Source organism: Macaca mulatta, chromosome 15 (genome assembly GCF_049350105.2).
Source record: "Macaca mulatta isolate MMU2019108-1 chromosome 15, T2T-MMU8v2.0, whole genome shotgun sequence".
Taxonomy (NCBI): Eukaryota; Metazoa; Chordata; class Mammalia; order Primates; family Cercopithecidae; genus Macaca; species Macaca mulatta.
Genome location: NC_133420.1, coordinates 22,381,922 through 22,400,773, shown reverse-complemented (window position 1 = coordinate 22,400,773; position 18,852 = coordinate 22,381,922). Strand labels below are relative to the sequence as shown.

The 18,852-nt window shown below is 47.3% G+C and overlaps 1 protein-coding gene across 41 annotated transcripts in view; it reads left to right on the top strand.

The window, feature by feature from the left end:
• Nucleotides 1-3,947, top strand: part of GAPVD1 (GTPase activating protein and VPS9 domains 1) — a 111,167-nt gene extending 107,220 nt beyond the window's left edge. For 35 of the 41 annotated variants that reach the window (XR_013405576.1, XR_013405569.1, XR_013405571.1 and 32 more), the window contains one exon: nt 1,566-3,947. Coding sequence is in view for 30 of the 41 variants with exons in the window: in XM_077968005.1 (XP_077824131.1) it covers nt 1,566-1,706 (141 nt within the window). In the remaining 11 variants the exon portion in view is untranslated. The remainder of the gene's footprint in view (nt 1-1,565) is intronic. The other 6 variants (XR_013405575.1, XR_013405570.1, XR_013405577.1 and 3 more) reach the window with 1 other exon arrangement.
• Nucleotides 3,948-18,852: the final 14,905 nt, after the last annotated feature.

Sequence of the window (18,852 nt, the reverse complement as noted above, 5' to 3'; positions counted from 1 at the left end):
GAATTCAAGACCAGCCTGGCCAAGGTGGTGAAACCCCATCTCTACTAAAAATACAAAAATTACAGGCTCCTGTAATCCCAGCTCAGGAGGTTGAGTGCAGTGAGCGGAGATCACACTGCTGCACTCTAGCCTGGGCAACAGAGTGAGACTCTGTCTCAAAAAAAAAAAAAAAAAAAAAAAAAAAAAAAAGCAGTGCCTGAAGTTCTTGGTTGAGGCTCAGTATATAATTATTGAATGAATGGATGAGGGCAGGTTCTTTTTGTTATGCTTTTACCATCTTCTTTCATACGGAATTCCTTGCAGTACTTGTCATATAGGCTACCAAATTTACCAATGATCTCTCCTCTTTCAGCTTCTTATTTTGTAATTGTAGTATGAAAGTACTGACATCTGTCGTTCTTGTTGACTTTAAAATTACAGTTTCATCATTATTTATTTATTCTTTTGAGGCAGAGTCTCGCTCTGTCGCCCAGGCTGGAGTGCAGTGGCCAGATCTCGGCTCACTGCAAGCTCCGCCTCCCGGGTTTACGCCATTCTCCTCCTCAGCCTCCCGAGTAGCTGGGACTACAGGTGCCCGCCACCTTGCCTGGCTAGTTTTTTTTGTATTTTTTTAGTAGAGACGGGGTTTCACCATGTTAGCCAGGATGGTCTCGGTCTCCTGACCTCGTGATCCGCCCGTCTCGGCCTCCCAAAGTGCTGGGATTACAGGCTTGAGCCACCACGCCCGGCCCAGTTTCATTATTTAAATGGTTTATTTTGAACATTTTGAGGGTGACCATGTAGTTTGGGTGCATACAGCCACTCAGTGATCGTATCACCTGTGTGTTCCAGACAGCTCAGCCCAGCCGTTGCTCTCTAAAGTGTGTGTGATGTATGTCCTACTATTTCTTAGCATTGTGATATTTCTACAACCTGAACTCAGCTTGGAGGGAGAAACCCGTGGGGTTGGCGTCACAGCTCCTCCTGTTGGCCATCGCTCTTCTGGCTTCCACACGTAGTAAATCTAGTTCCTGTGGAGAGCCAGTTGAAGCTAGTTTTAAGGAAAAGGCCCTAGCTCTTCCTCTTAACCGTTTAACAGCCTGTGCCCTTTCTCACCACATGAGGAAGGTAAAAAAAATTCAGAAGATGTCCTCTGTTACCTCTGGCAACAGAGGGCATGCCATCTTTTTTAGTTTTTTCTTTCTCAGCTTATTCTCCCTGGACTTACCAGATATAATTCAATTTGCTTACAGTATTTATTTTGGTGTCTAACATTCTGAAATCCTGGGATGTTGAGTAAGACCACAGAGATTAGTTCAGCCTTCTTAGAAACCAGTGAGGTTAGGGACTTGCAAGGATAGAAACCTCTAGATAGATTAGCTGATACTAGAACCTGGGTTGCCTTTCCAACATATTATTGCTACTCATGGAAACTAGGGTTTAAAGATTACTTCCAAAAAATAACTTCGGGATTGTTTTCAAAAGGATTGGTATGTCTTTCATAGAAGAACATTTGAAGAACACTTAAATGATTTTGGCAGAGCTTTGACATCTGAGTAATTGACTTTCATTTTTTACTTCTCTAGGCAAATCCACCCTGTTTGCTGTCTACTGTGCAGTATATCAGTAGCTTTTATGCTAGCTGTCTGTCTGGAGAGGAGTCCTATTGGTGGATGCAGTTCACAGCAGCAGTAGAATTCATTAAAACCATCGATGACCGAAAGTGACCAAGACCAAGGCCCACCAAGGCAGCAGACTGTTAATCAAACAAACAGATCTCTAAGAAGGCGCATCAGCTGCTTTGAAGGCTGAAGATTGTTTTTGTATAATATTGTACAGCTTCAGGCATTTTAAAGCAGATCTTTACTAAACAGGTTAATGAGCTAACAAGCAGGTTCTCTTTGGGCTCTTTCCTTTCTGAGTTGCATATTCTATTTTCTTGTCCCCAAGTAGAGTCTAGTACTACAAAAAGGGACCACATTTTTCAGGTATTTCTAAATATTAAAAAACAGAACAAAAATCTCTTAGAAAATTTCTAGACCTCCATTCTTGGATACCCTTTCTTTCCTTTTATTTTAAAAAAGAACAGTACCCCTCTTTTAAGATGCTGTCTTATATTAATGTGCATCTAATGGAAAGAAGATACGAGTTGCACTGAGGATTATAATAGTGGTACATTAGTGGCATTATCTATAAATACACTCACCTAAATTGAAAAGCTAAGAAGGAAATGTAAATATAATATATATTTATATTTGATGTAATATGGACATCTGCAGATTCTAATAAACAAGGACTATTGCTGATAGTAGGCTGTGACATACTGTCTTGTGAAATGGTTTCCTTGACAAGATTTAAGCTGAGCTTAAAAGCAAAAAACAAAAAGTACACAGAAATATTTATTAAAATGTAATACAGTTTATTGGACTTTCTAAGTATGGCGTTTGATGGACAGGGCTGTCTTTAATGAGTGTGAAAGTTACTAAGTCACTTAGACATATCACCGTGGAAGTTTGTGAGCCTGCATTAGGAGATAGACTGATTACCATACACAACGTAAAAAGGAACAGTGGATAGCTCATACTTTATGGTGGTTCTTCTCCTCCGAAATAATATACTGCAGAAATCCCAGACAGAGCTCCTTACAAACCTTTAATTGTAATATATTTTTGATGATTATTCACATTGAATGCACAGACCAAGAATTCAGTGAATGTCATTTTTTAAAAAACTAATTTGTATTGTCTGCTCTGGTGATACAAGTTTTACTAGTGATAAACTATTTTAATCAACCATACTATTCTTACGGAAAAAAATAATCTATTTTGGCAGGTTTCTGTGCCTTTATTTCCCTCTTCTGAAAAAAAGTCTGTGTTTTCATAGTTTGGTTTGCATTGTATATCAATAATCAATCAGGAGTGGTTTTTGGTGCCTGAAAAATTGGCCAAGGAGGCACACCAAAGCTTCAAGCACAAGTCTTGTACGTGGGCCATCACTGTCTGGTTTCACTTTGTGTGTTTCCTAAACACATTTAGCTGCTTTTATAACAAACTCAGCCCCATACTTGAGTCCCTTGTTGTTGGGAGCATTTCCAGGTATCTTTTAAGGAAACTGTGATAAACAGCCTTGGGCAGATGAATACGGAGGCTGTCTGCTGTCTGTCTCTGAGATCTTTGTGTCTGGGAATGCCTAAAGATTTTATTTTTTTTTCTTTGTTTTTATTTTATTTTTCGAGACAAAGTCTCATCCTGTCACCCAGGCTGGAGTGCAGTGGTACGATCTTGGCCCACTGCAACCTCCACCTCCCGGTTCAAGTGGTTCCCCTGCCTCAGCCTCCCAAGTAGCTGGAACTATAGGCGCGCGCCACCACGCCCAGCTAATTTTTGTATTTTTAGTAGAAACGAGGTTTCACTATGTTGGCCAGTATGGTCTCGATCTCCTGACCTCATGATCCACCCGCCTTTGCCTCCCAAAGTGCTGGGATTACAGGCATGAGCCACCGCACCCAGCCAGAAACTAGATTTTCTTTATGTCTCCACCCTTCTTATTCATTTACTTTACAATACCAAAATAAATTGCATAGGAGTGTGGGATGTGGTTTCTGCCTTCTAGAGAGAGATCAGAATTAAACTAGTACTATGAAATGTCCTTTTGAATGTTAGGTCAAGAAATCCATGTACAGAGTCGTGAGCTTCATGGGCTGTAACTGCCAAACTTGCCCTGTGTTAGAAGTTAAATCCCATCGTCAATACATCACGAGGCCAGCTGTGTGATCTGAGACCTAGATGGGAGTTCATTTACTTCAGCCTTTGATTCAGTAAATGTTAAGCAGAGGACTTCGAATGGTTGAAATTCATTGTTACAGGATTTTACTCATAAACCAATGAGAGATTTTGTTTTCTCCACAATGGTTGCTAAGTCTATTCCATGTTAACACTGTGGAAATAAATACGAAGATGTGGACATTGCATTGGGGCTCTTTTCTGTGGAAGAGAAGGTGGTGGGATTGGGGTGAAGGGCTACACTGAAGGCAGGAGATAGGGCTCTGCCTTGTTGGAGCCAGGGCTGAGGTTTGGCTCCAAACCTCAGAGATTTGGCATCTGTGACACCTCTAAAACAGGTTCGGGTGCTCATGACTCTGTAGCTGGTGGAGGAGCACAGCACAGCTGTTGCAGGGGCAGCTAAGGTTTCCTCTGAATATCCTGTCAGGAGCAAGGACTACTTTGGCATTAACCATCACTGGTTTGATTTCTTGACAGGTACATGAGATGGGGAGTGATTTGATTTTTTTTTTTTTAGAAAAGAGGAATAGTTGTTCCCCAAATGTTTCTTCCTCCATTGCCCTCCCGTACTTGTTTTACATGAAAGATTAGTGTAAAAGTGCAAAATCAGCCCTGGAAACATTCGGTAGCCACCGATTACTACATAGAATTTACAAAGTGGATGTTAAAAGGAGAGAGAGTTGGCTCAGTGCCCCTGAAATCTTGTAGGATTAACTTCTCTGAGGAAAAGAAAAACCAAGTTTGCATTTTGTATTAATATTCTGCTTTTAGAAGTAATAGAAATACAAGTTCAAGATTGTCTTTACTTACAAAATTACAGTTTAATTTTTTTTGAGACACAATCTTTCTCTGTCACCCAGTCAGTAGTGCAGTGGCGTGATCTCGGCTCACTGCAACCACTGTCTCCCAGTCTCAAGTGATTCTCATGGCTCAGCCGCCCTGGTTGCTCAGATTACAGGTGTGTGCCACCACACCCAGCTAATTTTTTGTATTTTTTTTGTAGAGACAGGGTTTTGCCACGTTGGCCAGGCTGGTCTTGAACTCCCGGCCTCAAGTGATCCGCCTGCCTCAGCTTCCCAAAGTGCTGGGATTACAGGTGTGAGCCACTGCGCCCAACCACAAAATTATATATATATATATATTTAAACGTCAAACATTTTGCTTGCTTGCTTCATTTTAGGTAAAATCTCAGCCACAGTAATTGCTTGCTTCTGCTTTTTGTTTATAAAAACCTGCTTATGAAAGCCTTCTTACACAGATAGTTACATCGCTGTAGTAGGAGGCTCAGGTTTTCTGAGGGATTGCAAATAGGTGTGCTGCATGGTTTTTCTTTTCCTATGTCCTGGAAGCCTTTGTTGAAAGTGGGCTTTACAAATGTGTCCCTGAGGTCCATGATCGAGAGAACAATCCCAGCCCCAATACAGGGGCTGTGTTCTTGCCATAAGAATCTGCAGCCGACTGGTGTGCTGAGCCCCGGCACTCTTTTTCCTGTTATTTGCTATGGGAATTTCCGCTTTAGAGCAAGTAAGATCACCTAGGTGTTTTAAAATTGTTTTTCTCCTGTGTGATTGGGTGTGAAGAGGGAAAGTAGGAATACACTCAGAATTATTACTGGATTGCACAGAAGTGATAGAAGTGTAGTGGGGTTCACTTCCTCAATGGGTGCTTCTAGATTTTTCTCTCCTGTCTCTTCCTGCTTTGTTTCTTTAAAGAAAAATCTGTTGTCTCTTTTTAAATATTTAGTGAGTTTTTTTTGTACACAATTGCTTTAATTTTGAGGGAAGTAAATCCAAAATGATCTTGAAGCCCAAAGGATTTTTAGTAAATAGATTAACAGCGATGAGGTATTTGCAATACTCTAAATGCCAAAATGCTTTGAGAACTTTGCCAGGTTAAAAATTACTTAATATATTTTAGAATGTAAGTTAGAAAGTAGTAGGACAAGGAATAGCTTTATTACTCTTGAGAACACTTGGAGAAATGAAAATAGAGTTTGCTTCCGTGTTAAGTTGTGGTTGAGCTATGGAGTGACCCTGGAGCTGCCGCATTCCACAGGCCTGAGCTCATCAAGGGTTCAATTCAAGAGAGAGGACGTCTCCACTTGGATAATGGCAGACAGTGTGGGTAGGGGCCATGCACCAGGGGAATTATCTCTGTCAAATTAATACTCTCCTGTCTACTGGATTCTTCTTGTGCTTCACCTGGATTAAAAAGCTGTACTGCCTCTTTTGAAACTGATGAAGCCTTTCTGTAAGTCTCAATTAATGAGCTTGCACAATCTTGTATATGTACAGGAAACCCATCCTGTCTCCTAATGTGATTAGTACTGTAAAATATTCTATAAAACTGATTAAAAAGGGAGAGCAGTTTGATTCACTGGGTTTTATGTTTCTGTCATCTATTTTATATTCAGAAGCATTTCTGAAAACGTATTTGACTTCCGAATGTTCTGATGTTTTCCATGAATTCACACACATCTTTTTCATCTGAACAATATGGGCGTTTGCTAAGTGTGGCACAAGAAGGAACTAGAATGACTTGGCAGTAACTAACACAATGGTGAACATCTACGGGTTTTTTGTTTTGTTTTTTTTTTTGAGACAGGGTCTGGCTCTGTCACCCAGGCTGGAGTGCAGAGGCGGGATTTCGGGTCACTTGCAACCTCTGCCTCCTGGGCTCAAGTGATCCTCCGGCCTCAGCCTCCCAAGTAGCTGGGACTACAGGCACACGCTACCACACCTGACTAATTTTTGTATTTTTTGTAGAGATGGGATTTTGCCATGTTGCTCAGGCTGGTCTCAAACTCCTGAGCTCAAGCGATCTGCTCGCCTCAACCTCCCAAAGTGTTAGGATTACAGGCGTGAGCCACTGCACCTGGTCCTTCATCTATGGATTTAACAGTTTCTGACGCCTATATTTGGTAGCTATTCATCATTTTTCATTCTGAAAGCAAAAGTGTTGCCATCTAATCACAATATTCACTTAGGCCTTTATTAATCTTTTCAGGCAAGGGAGGTTATTTTTGACAAGGAGTACTAACTCACTCTTCAGGCTTCCCTTGCTGGTGGGAAGGTGCTTTTCTTATATTGATTGCACTTCATTTAGAAGGAAATAGTTAAAAACTTGCTGAGGACCCATTTCCATTTGCTCTGTTCAGTATTTTTTCTTTCTTTCGAGAGAGTTTTGCTCTTGTTACCCAGGCTGGAGTGCAATGACATGATTTTGGCTCACTGCAACCTTCGCTTCCCAGGTTCAAGCGATTCTCCTGCCTCAGCCTCCTGAGTAGCTGGAATATAGGCATGCGCCATTACACCCGGCTAATTTTATATTTTTAGTAGAGACAGGGTTTCACCATGTTGGTCAGGCTGGTCTCGAACCCCTGACCTCAGGTGATCTGCCCGCCTCTGCCTCCCAAAGTGCTGGGATTACAGGTGTGAGCCACCGTGCCCGGCCCACTCTTCAATATTAAAACGAGTGGTATGACGCCTAGAACCAAATATAGCATTCAGCTTTTCTTGCCAACTTGGAATTTACCTGTGTCGCTTGGCCTGCTGTTATGCTTGTACCCACTCAACCCTTTCCACAAGTACAGGGCTCTGTGGCTTTTCCCCACAGGATGCTAAGCTACTGACACTAGCTTCACTAGCCTGCCTGCTGTGCTGCTGCAAAATGGGTGCTGATCCTGTAGAGAGAAACCAAGGCTGAAGCTCCTCTTGGCCGTAAATGTGTCCTCCTCCTAAGGATCGAAGTATTCAGTGAAGAGCTTTTGCTTCACTTATTTCATTCCAGAAGAATCCTTTCCATCCACTTAGGGTAGTAAAATATAGCCCATAGATTAAACAAACAAACAAACAAATGACCCATGGCCAGAGAAAGTGTTTTAGCTCATGCCTGTAATCCCAGCACTTTGGGAAACCAAGGCAGGAGGATCACTTGAGCTCAGGAGTTTGAGGCCAGTCTGGGAAACAAGGAGACCTGGTCTGTACAAAAAATTATTTTAAAATAAGCCAGGCATGGTGGCGTGTGCCTATCGTCCCAGCTACTTGGGAGGCTGAGGTGGGAGGATGGCTTGAGGCAAGGAGTTCCAGGCTGCAGATCGGGCTACTGCATTCCAGCCTGGGCAACAGGGTGAGATCTTGTCTCAAAAAACAGAAAAAAATATATGAAGAAAGAGCCATATAGGCTATTGTGGGGATCCAGCACACCTTCCGCATTTTATGCTAAAGCGGAAACAGCTCTCAGTTCCAAGTCCTTGGACCTGTTGTAAACAATGAATGTGAAAACTATGGTAATCGTATTTCTGTTAACTGTTTAGGAATTCAGCATATTGCTGGTCCAAATATATGCTGTGACCCACCCTGACCAATTAGATCATCTTTGGGGATAGGGCCCAGGATTTGGTGCTCTAGGGAGTTGTACTATAAATCGTTTCCCAAACTTCCCTGTTGAGAATCACCTGGTATTCTTGTTGGACTCTATCAGAGTCCATAAGGGAGGGAACAAGGAATCTTTAAACAAGTCCTCCCAGTGACTTATTTTCCAGAGTTTTTGTTTTTGTTTTCGAGACAGGGTGTCACCCTATCGCCCAGGCTGGAGTGCAGTGGCATGATCCTAGCTCACTGTGGTCTCAAACTCCTGGGCTCAGGTGATCCTCCTGCCTCAGCCTCCTGAGTAGCTGGGACCACAGGTGCATGCCACAACACCTGGTTAATTTCAAAAAAAAAAAAAAAATTTTCAGAGATGGGGTCTTGCTACGTTGCCTGCTCTGATCTTGAACTCCTGGGCTCAAGCGATCCTCCTGCCTCAGCTTCCCAAAGTACTGGGATTACAGGTGTGAACTGCCATGCCCAGCCTCTCCAAGAGAGTTTGAGAAGCACCAGGAGAGCTTGCACTTGAAGAATGAACCAGTGGCCCGCCTACCTGCATTGCCCACCTGGGGAGGTTCATCAAACTGCAGACTCATGATCCCACCCCGTACCCATTGAATTAATGCCTGGGGAAGATGCCGGGAATCTGCATTTCTAGCAAGCTCCCCGTCTGACTCAAGCTCATGAAAATGGGTGATCCACTATGAAAGTGGTTAACTCTTAAACACTTGGCTCCATAGCTCACCAGGGTAATAGGCATGAATGGGGAAGGCCCTTTAAAAGGATGAGAACTGTTAGCCTACAGCCACAACTGTTAGCCTAAAAGACTCCTTTAAGGGTAGTTCTTTTTATATGCTTAGAATGAAGCATTTTCTTTACTCATAACTGCCTGTTACGTAACACTCTTTCCTTAGCCTCAAATTGCTAAACACTTCCAGAGAATCATGGTGTTCAATGACATACCCAAATATACGTACGAAAAATACTTAGAGTCTAATCTTCCTGTGTTTAAGCTTTTAAAATGGTTGTTTGTTTGTTTGTTTTTTGATATGGAGTCTTACTCTGTCACACAGGCTGGAGTACAGTGGTGCGATTTCAGCTCACTGCAACCTCTGCCTCCCAGGTTCAAGTGCTTCTCCCGCTTCAGCCTCCTGAGTAGCTGGGATTACAGGCACGTGCTACCATGTCTGACTGATTTTTGTATTTTTAGTAGAGACTGGGGTTTCACTATGTTGGCCAGGCTGGTCTCAAACTCCTGACCTCAAGTGATCGCCTGCCTTGGCCTCCCAAAGTGCTGGGATTACAGGCGTGAGCCACCGCACCTGGCTAGTTGTTTCATTTTGATTGTTTTGTGTCCATTCATAACGGGTGTCCCATGTAAAATAACTGCATTGGTTCCCACAGCCCTTGACCTCTGACTTGACTTTTGCTTCCCCAGTGCTGCCTCTGCTGAAAGTAAAAGAATTTCTCCTCTTCTACTTCTCCTCCCATAGTTGATGTGTGGACTTCCATGCCTGGATTCCCTCCCCTGGGTCCCTTTACATTTTGATCACTGAGAACCCTATTTTCCTTTTCTTGTGGCTGTGGTGGTGACAGCAGAGGCTGCATCTACTGCTGCTGCTTTGGGGCAGCACGCTGTGAGGAGAGTGCAATGGAAGGGGACAGATGACAGAAAGTGCTCAGAGCCATCCGACTGTTGACTGTCACAGCGTCCTCAGGGATGCCCCCGCCACAAGCCCCTTCACAGCCAAGTGGGTCATACCAATGAGCCTAAACTGGTCCTTTCCCTCCCTGGGCCACTCCCGCCATTACTGAAAAGCCACAGGTTCCCAGCGGTGTTTGGTTATGTTGCTAGGCTCAGGAACTGGAAAAAGGATCTAATCTGAGCTCTGCCTCTAACCAGACCTAAGGCAAGTGGCAACTCCTTTGAAGAGCGTTTTCTGATTCGGGCTTTATTACCTCACGGATCCCCTGCAGTTTTACCATCTATGTAAAATCTTGAACTATTTTTCCTGTACTGGCATTTAATGGAGGGGTGTGGGGAAAGTGCAGGGACACAGTGGAGGCTGCCAGGAACAGAGGGGTGTCCGGAACCCTTGATCAGGAAGGCTGCCCACTGAGCTGACTCAAGAGGGGACCTGATAGTCTTGTCACTGAACACAAGTTCAAGCCCTAAACTTCTTTTTGTTTTTTGAGACGGAGTTTCGCTCTGTTGCCCACGCTGGGGTGCCATGGCGCGATTTTGTCTCACTGCAACCTCCACCTCCCAGGTTCAAGTGATTCTCCTGCCTCAGACTCCCAAGTAGCTGGGGTTACAGGCACGTGCCACCATGCCTGGCTAATTTTTGTATTTTTAGTAGAGACGGGGTTTCACCATGTTGGCCAGGCTGGTCTTGAACTCCTAACCTCGGGTGATCCACCCACCTCGGTCTCCCAAAGTGCTGGGATTACAGGCGTGAACCACTGTGCCTGGCCCAAGCTTCTTTTTAACCTGGTATATTTGTGGGTGAGGAGACAGGCCAGGAAATCCTGGAAAGGCGCCTCCTCCAACACTGGCCAGCAGGGCACTTGCCAGGGAGGGCCTGCGCTGGACTCACCAGGAGCACAAGGACCACCTATGCACAGGGCAGTTACTCAGAGCCCTTTTTGGTTGTTATTATTATTATTATTTTTTTTTTGAGACGGAGTTTCGCTCTGTTGCCCACGCTGGAGTGCCATGGCGCGATTTTGTCTCACTGCAGCCTTGACCTCCCAGGTTCAAGTGATCCTCCCACCTCAGCCTCCTGAGTAGCTGGGACTACAGGTGCATTCTGCCACGCCTGGCTAATTTTTTGTAGATGGAGTCTCCCTATATTGCCTAGGCTGGTCTCCAACTCCTGGGCTCAAGCTATCCTCCTGCCTCAGCCTCCAAAAGTGCTGGGATTACAGGTGTGAGCTACCATGCCTGGCCATTATTAATCTTTTATTGTTATAATAGCTTAATGGGAGAAGAAAAGATTGTGGTCAATACATGTATGAAAATTAAGAAGATCGTGTTGTAGATTGATTTGCAGGATTTTTTAAAGTCCCCCTCCCTGCCTTTTTTCCTCAGCAGGGTTCCTGAACATCCATCAGTGATTAGTGGTTGCTTCTAGCAAATCTTTTGCTTCATTAATTTTGCTTGCTAAGTAGGGAGATCCACCTTTATCTGGGTGATTCAAAACCACAATTCTCCTATGAGCTGCTCTAATCTTAGCCTTGCCAGCAGGTGAGCTTACACCTAAAATAACATTAGCTTTTCTCCTACTCATATTCTGTTCAAATCCTCCTTTGTAATAGGATGAAAGGCTAGAAGTTGAAATGTTCTCTACTGCTTCTGTGATCCTTGTTCTAGAGGTTTCCTGGACAGCGACGCACAGCAACCTGCAAAGGCAAGAGCAGCAGCAACCAGCCCTGGAGCTGTCACAGTTCTTGCCAGTCCCTGCTGGTTGATACCTGCGTCTGGTTGAGGCATTTGGCTAAGTTCTCAGCGGGGCACAGCCCCCTGCTGGCGGGGGTGATGCCACCATAGGCAGCCAAGAGAACCCATTTTTTGTTTTATTCTAGATTCAGGAGGTACCTGTGCTTGTTTGTTACATGGGTATTACATGCGTAATGATGGGGGTTGGATTTCTAAGCCTACCCATCACCCAATATTGGACACTCTACCCAGGAGGCGATTTATCAACTAATAGGCTGGGTTGTGAGCTCAAGTCCCTTTCTACTGTGGTCATAAACAGGAACCACAGTGAAGCGGTTCCAGACACGTGATGCCTTTCTGGGTCCGGATACTTTCATCCCTACATGCCCCACCCCGCACACCTCTTTGTCACTCATGGCTGCTGCTGCCCAGCCTTCTTCACTGGCCCAGTCTCTGGATTGCCTGAACCTCCTGAGGGACCCTTGGGAAATGTCTCTTTTGTGTTTTGTGTGTGTGTGTGTGTGCGCGTGCATGTCAGGGTCTCACTCTGTTGCCCAGGCTGGAGTGCAGTGTCACAATCTCGGCTTACTGCAAGCTCTGCATCTTGGGTTCAAGCGATTCTCCTGCCTCGGCCTCCTGAGAAGCTGGGACTACTGGTGTATGCCACCATGCCTGGCTAATTCTTGTATTTTTGGTAGAGATGGTGTTTCACCATGTTGGCCAGGCTGGTCTCGAACTCCTGACCTCAAGTGATCTACCCACCTTGGCCTCCCAAAGTGCTGGGATTACAGGTGTGAGCCACTGTGGCTGGCTGGGAAATGTCTTTTAAACCTGTCCCCCACTGCCACAGCCAGTTTTTCCACCTCCACGATCACAACTGCCTCCTAGTTTCCCTGCCGCCTTCTCACCCCTTCTCCTAGGTGCCCTTAGAATTCATCAAGTCTGGCCAGGCGCAGTGGCTCACACCTGTAATCCCAGCACTTTGGGAGGCAGAAGTGGGCAGATCACCTGAGGTTGGGAGTGCGAGACCAGCCTGACCAACATGGAGAAACCCCGTATCTACTAAAAATACAAAATTAGCCGGGTGTGTTGGCACATGCCTGTAATCCCTACTCGGAAGGCTGAGGCAGGAGAATTGTTTGAACCTGGGAGGTGGAGATTGCGGTGAGCTGAGATCACGCCATTGCACTCCAGCCTGGGCAATAAGAGCAAAACTCCGTCTCAAAAAAAAAAAAAAAAAAAAAAAAAAGAATTCATTAAGTCTGAGCAGATTCCTCTTCTGCCTAAAACCTTCTCTTTCCTACCTGGGTGCCACCCTGCCTTTTCAGCCACATGCCTCTGGTCCTTCTCATTCCCCTCCAGCCAGCCCCACGCCAGCCCCACTCCGGCCCCTGAAAACTATCACCTTTCCCAAAGTGCTGCCCTTTGCCAGCCTCTAAGCCTTTGCCGATGTCCAGATCTGACTGCCTCCCCCGCAGTCCTTCCTCCTGCCTCAGATGGCCCTTCTGGGGGACAATCGCAGGTGCCCCCTCCTGCCTCCCTCCTCGATGAGGCCTCACCTCCATCCCTCCCTCTCCAGAGCAGTGTCTCCCTGGAGCCTCTGCTCTCCCTGGGGATGGCATGTCCCCACATGGCAGGTGTCCCTAATGTTTGCAGATGGGAATGGATGAGAGGCAGAATGTAACCCTTCAGGGCGGGGATTCCACTATCTTTTCCTTCCACATTCAGGCCCTGCTGGGACAGGGACTATCCCTGTCGTGGTCCAGGGCCAGGTAGTTCTTCACGTCCTCTGGGAAGACAGAGTGCCCCGAAGCCCAAAGCCCAGTGGAGACTGGGTAGAATTAGGTGGGGCAGAGGCTGTGCCACACCAGGTCGCCTCTCCTGTGTCCGCTCCCACCCCAGCACGCACAGGGCCGGGATGAGGATGCCAGGTGCCCAGCTCAGTGCCTGCCTGGGTTGCAGCCCTGATCACACCAAAGTGTCTTGTCTGTTTGCAGCCTCTTATCTGGCTAGCAGGGTTTAATTTTACTCTGGGAAGGTGGGATTTTTGTCCCTATTTACTTATTATTTTCGAATTTATTTATTATCTTTAGGTGGCATCTACAAATCGGTGTCCTCTGGCGGCAACGGTGCCCCGTTCTGCTAGAAATCCTGAGATTTGCAGCCACCGCAGCACGCTGCCTCCGAGACTTCTCCGCACCCCCGCCTACCCCTTTCCCCCCAAGTCTGCCATCCCCTGGGTTCGTCTCTGGGCTGGCCAGTTTCCTCCCAGTCCCCGGCTTTGCTGTTCCTTGGGTGACATCTTGTGGCCAAGGACAGGTACAAACCATTGGCTGAAAAGGAGAAGCGAAGGCAGCCCTCAGCCCTCTCTGGAGGAGCCTTGGGGCACCTTTGAGGATGCCCAGGAGGGCAGGGGGCTCCTGAACAGGGAATCAGCTCTCAGACCCTGAATGGCCTTGCACCAAGCCCTTCATGAGACAGCTGTGGCCAGAGCCCAAAATTCATCCAGGCAGACACACCGGGTTCCTCTCTGCCCACCCTGCGTTGTGGCAAATAACCATTATTCCCAATATAAAACTTTTTTTCTAGCAGCCCAATGACAAGGTTATTATTCCAATCTTACAGATGCAGCAACAGCCCCGAGCCACAGCCAGTGACCTGAGCCCAGCCCACAGGTGTCAACACTATAAGATCCCGCTGGACACAGTCCTGAGAACTGTGGGAGCCACCTGTCCCATTCTCTGGGAAGGTGCTCTGCGGTGGCTCCTGTGTTGTTAGTCACGGCCATGCCTCGAGTTCCAAAACCTTCTTCATGGCTGGGCACGGTGGCTCATGCCTGTAATCCCAGCAATTTGGGAGGCCGAGGCGGGTGGACCACTTGAGGTCAGGAGTTTGAGACCAGCCTGGCCAACATGGTGAAACCCTGTCTCTACTAGAAACACAAAAGTTAGGTCTGGTGGTGGCTCACACCTGTAATTTCAGCACTTTGGGGGCTGAGGCAGGCAGATCACCTGAGGTCAGGAGTTCATGACCAGCCTGGTCAACATGGTGGAACCCCATCTCTACTAAAAATACAAAATTAGCTGGGCATGGTGGTGCATGCCTGTAATCCAAGCTACTTGGGAGGCTGAGGCAGGAGAATTGCTTGAACCTGGGAGGTGGAGGTTGCAGTGAGCTAAGATCTCACCATTGCACTCCAGCCTTGGCAACAAGAGTGAAGTTCCATCTCCATAAATATATACATATAAAAAAAAAACCACACAAAAGTTAGCCTTGGTGTTGTAGTGTGTGCCTATAATCTCAGCTACTTGCGGGGCTGAGGCAGGAGAATCGCTTGAACCTGGGGGTTGGAGGTTGCAGTGAGCTAAGATCTCACCATTGCACTCCAGCCTTGGCAACAAGAGTGAAGCTCCTTCTCCAGAAATAATAATAAAAAGAAACACAAAATTAGCCTTGGTGTGGTAGTGTGTGCCTGTAATCTCAGCTACTTGCGGGGCTGAGGCAGGAGAATCGCTTGAACCTGGGGGGTGGAGGTTGCAGTGAGCTGAGATTGCACCACCACACTCCAGCCTGGGTGACAGCGAGACTCCGTGTGCAGGCCCGGGGCTGACGCTTCCCACATGAGCTCACGGAGCCTTCACCTGGCAGTGGGCACTGTAAGGGCTACACTTCACAGATGAGGAAGCCGAGGCTCAGACATGCAAAGGGGTTTATTCAAAGCCACACAGAAAATGCACGTCGGAGCCAGGATCCAAATCCAGGTCTAGAGGATGCCCAAATCTGTACTTTTAGCTACTAAGGGATCCTGTCTTCCCTTCACAAAAGGAGCCTCACAGGGTTGTGGGGGCTCATGTGAACTGGGGAGCAGAAGGAGTATTGCAAACTGCAGAGGATGGTGCCCATAGCAGATCCTTATTATCCTGATCCTGGTGTGTACTTCCCCTGTGCACTCGAGTCCCTCAAGGGCAGTGCCAGACACCCGGGCATCTGTAGTGCCAGCATGAAGCCTGGTGCCCAGCCGGCATCAGCAGATCAGATGGAATTTGAGTTGCTGGAGCAGGGAAGACCCGCTTTTCCGCACACAGCCCAGGGCCACTTTGCAGTGTCAAGGTCATGGTAAGGACAGACCGACAGTCTCCACGTCCTGATTCAGGAGGAGAAGGGGTGGGTGACCCGCGCCTCCTCCTTGCAGCAGGCTGGCACCTGGACTCACAGACAGGGCCCAGAGGGAGAAGGCCTGGCGCTGAGGATCCCCCGCAGGCCCCGGAGGAAGCAGCAGGGCAGGCGGAATATAAATGCGGCCGTGAAGGCAGAGGAACAGATGAGGGAAAGCCTCCAGGTGACTGGGTGGAGAGGCCCCGCCAGGGCGGATGCCTCCTCTCTGTGCACAGATTGAGCCCATGATGAAGATGAATGGAAACCCCTTTGCTGGAAAACATGCGGGTAATCAAGAAGGCTACCTGTGCTGACGGGCCCTCCCACCTGCCCAGAGCAGGGGAATATCAGGATTTGGAATTTCAGCAGCAGCCACATGGTTAGCATGGAAACTAGGAAAAACTGATACGCAGTCCCGAAAACAGGATAAATGGTACACAGCGCCCGGTAGCTTGGCAGGAGTTAGCGGACTCCAACTGCAGCCGCGGGAAGCAGGCAGCTGCTTGCACAAAAGAAAGGCAGCCCAGGTTGGTGAAGACCCAGGGCCCAGCCTCCCACCCCTCTGTAGACTTTCCTGCTGGTGGTTGTGGGATTCTCTTCAAGGCTGGTTCAGGGAGAGGATGGGAGATTGTTCTGGGGGTTTCTAGTGTTTGCCAACAAAAACTGAGCTTGCAGCGTTCAGCTCCCACCTGGGAGGCAGGACTGATGAGGACACTGTGTCTCCATCTTTCCAGACCAACAAAATCCCAATTTTTCTCAATATGTCCATGGCAGAGCAGCACACGATCATTTGGTTGCCTGCACGGTGGACCAGGAAGAGAGGTTTGCTGAGTGAATGAATACTGTCGACAAGTTTGCAGGGGGCATGTTTAACTCACTTCAGGTGCTCTGGAAGCATTCGCACGATGGCTAAGCTAATTACAAATCACGCCTATTTATTCATTAAACAGGGCCTGGGGGAAATTCAGAGCGGCAACACTGCCTTAACTTCATTCAATTTGCAGTCTGTGATTAAGTGGAACACAGCTGCAAGACTCCAGAAATGCTGCCGAGTCCCGCCTTTTCCCTGGTTGGGACCGACTTGTTCTCTGGGAGCCACACCTGTCCTTAAGTGGGGTCTCATCATCCTTCAGCCCCTCAGCGGCTCACTGGCTGCTTGTGATGCTGGGCAAGCTCCTTCAGCAGCCTGTGTCTCAGTTTCCTCATCTGTAAAGCGGGCTCACGAGCTCCTGGCTGCCAGGACTCCTGCGAGGAATAAGGGACACGTTGGATGTTCAGTGGTCCTTCTGGAACCCTGCCCATAGCTGTGTGTTGAAACGTCCTTCTGTGTCTTCCTCCTTGGCCCTCGTACACACATTAGCTGTCACGAAGACAGAGGCCCCAGGGTTCCCCAGACAGCCCAGGACAAGAAAAGGCTGTAGCTGCTGCTGACTTAGGGACCCAGCATGGAGCCTGGCAGGCAGGGACCGCCTGCCCAGCGCTGGATTGAACCGGCCTGGTGCCTCCATTCTAGGTTGGCTCCTGAATAATTCCACATCCAAGGTAACCCCTCAATTCTAAGCAAACTGAGATGGTTGGTCACCTTGCCCAAGAGGGAAGGCTAGACTCTCAGGGTCCCGGACAGCCCCAGGCAAACCAGGACTGTTGGTCACCCTAGTCTTGGTGGCCTTGAAACTCCTCTTATCGGGGTTCCTAAAAATAGAGCTAACTTTACCTTCAATCCTGGGAAACATCTGGGAGGCCCAAGGGTTATTCATGATCATCAATAAATTATAAGAGCCAAACAGCCAACATTTGCTTAGCATTTTCCGATTCATGAATTGCTTTCAGTGTGTGGGATGTTTCGGGTCTTCCTTTCCACGTGCTCGGCACCCGCTGCTGGTGTGGGACATGTGAGTTCAGCAGCTGTGGGAAGAGCAGAGGGATCTGTCCCTTGTCGCCTGTGAGGCCATGGAGCTGGCAGCTCCTTGGATTCTTCGATCTTCAGCTCAGTGCAGAGTTCCTGTCCCTCGATTCTGTCATTCTTCTTAGAGGCCCCCAAGTCTAGAAAGGATCCCTAGCCAGGAAATAAAAGATTAGCTTGAACCCTATGCCATGTCCCTTATTATAATTCTCAAGCCAATGAATACGGGACATTTCATAGGGCTCTACCTAATGGAGTACTGGTGATATTCAGGCCAAGGAGCAACTTGAGGCACCTAGTTTCTCTGAGCTTCAGTTTCTCATCTAAAAAAATCTTCATCGTTTCTGCTTCCCCGTGTTGCTGATGGAATTGAGATGATCCACGGAGGCATCTCAGCAGCGGCTGGCGCGTGGCAGGCGCGCTCTCCATCGCAGCATTTGCCACGGGCTTTGCATCTATGTGTGTCCTTTGTGTTTCCGGGTTGACTGGTCGGGGGCTGACACACATTTGTTGAAGGAAGGAGTGGAAGTCAATGCACTTGTCTCCCTCCCGCTGGTGTTTCCCAAATGACCTTGAACTCAGACAGGGACTCTTCCGCTGCCCCACTTCCTTTGGAAGCCTCCCGATAAAACACCCCGTTTCCCATGGCTCCCCATGGGGGGCCTGATGGGTTTGGAGGCATGTTTCCATCCCCCCTATGGTTCCTAAAACATACAGATCATTCTGGCTGCACGTCTGTGTTTCATTACTAGGAATGCACATTTGAAAACAACAGAGGGTGAGGTTTAAAAGCAACATGCAATTTTTATTACATATATCTCCAAATCTGCCATTAGGCCCGTCCCCGCGGTGTTATTGACCTTGATTCTTTCTCATTTGCATCCTGCATTTTTCATCCTTTGGAATATGGTGTTTTGGGACTTCTCCATCATTAAGTGGATTTACAGCAATTTCCCTGTGTGTTTTCTCCAAGGGATTCTGTTATGAGATGCACATTAAATCTCCATTAATACCTCATTATCCGACTGATAAGATTACCATGATAATGAGGCAGAAATTCTAATTGTTTCACTTCTTATTGTGCCTTCCATTTAATCCTTTACTCTACCTGGAAGTTAGTCATGAGCTGGGGAGCACCAGGCAGAAAAAGACCTTCTGATCGGAGGATGGGAGGCTGGGGCCACTGTGACCAGCAGTGACTGGGGAAAGAAAGGAGGTGAAATGGTG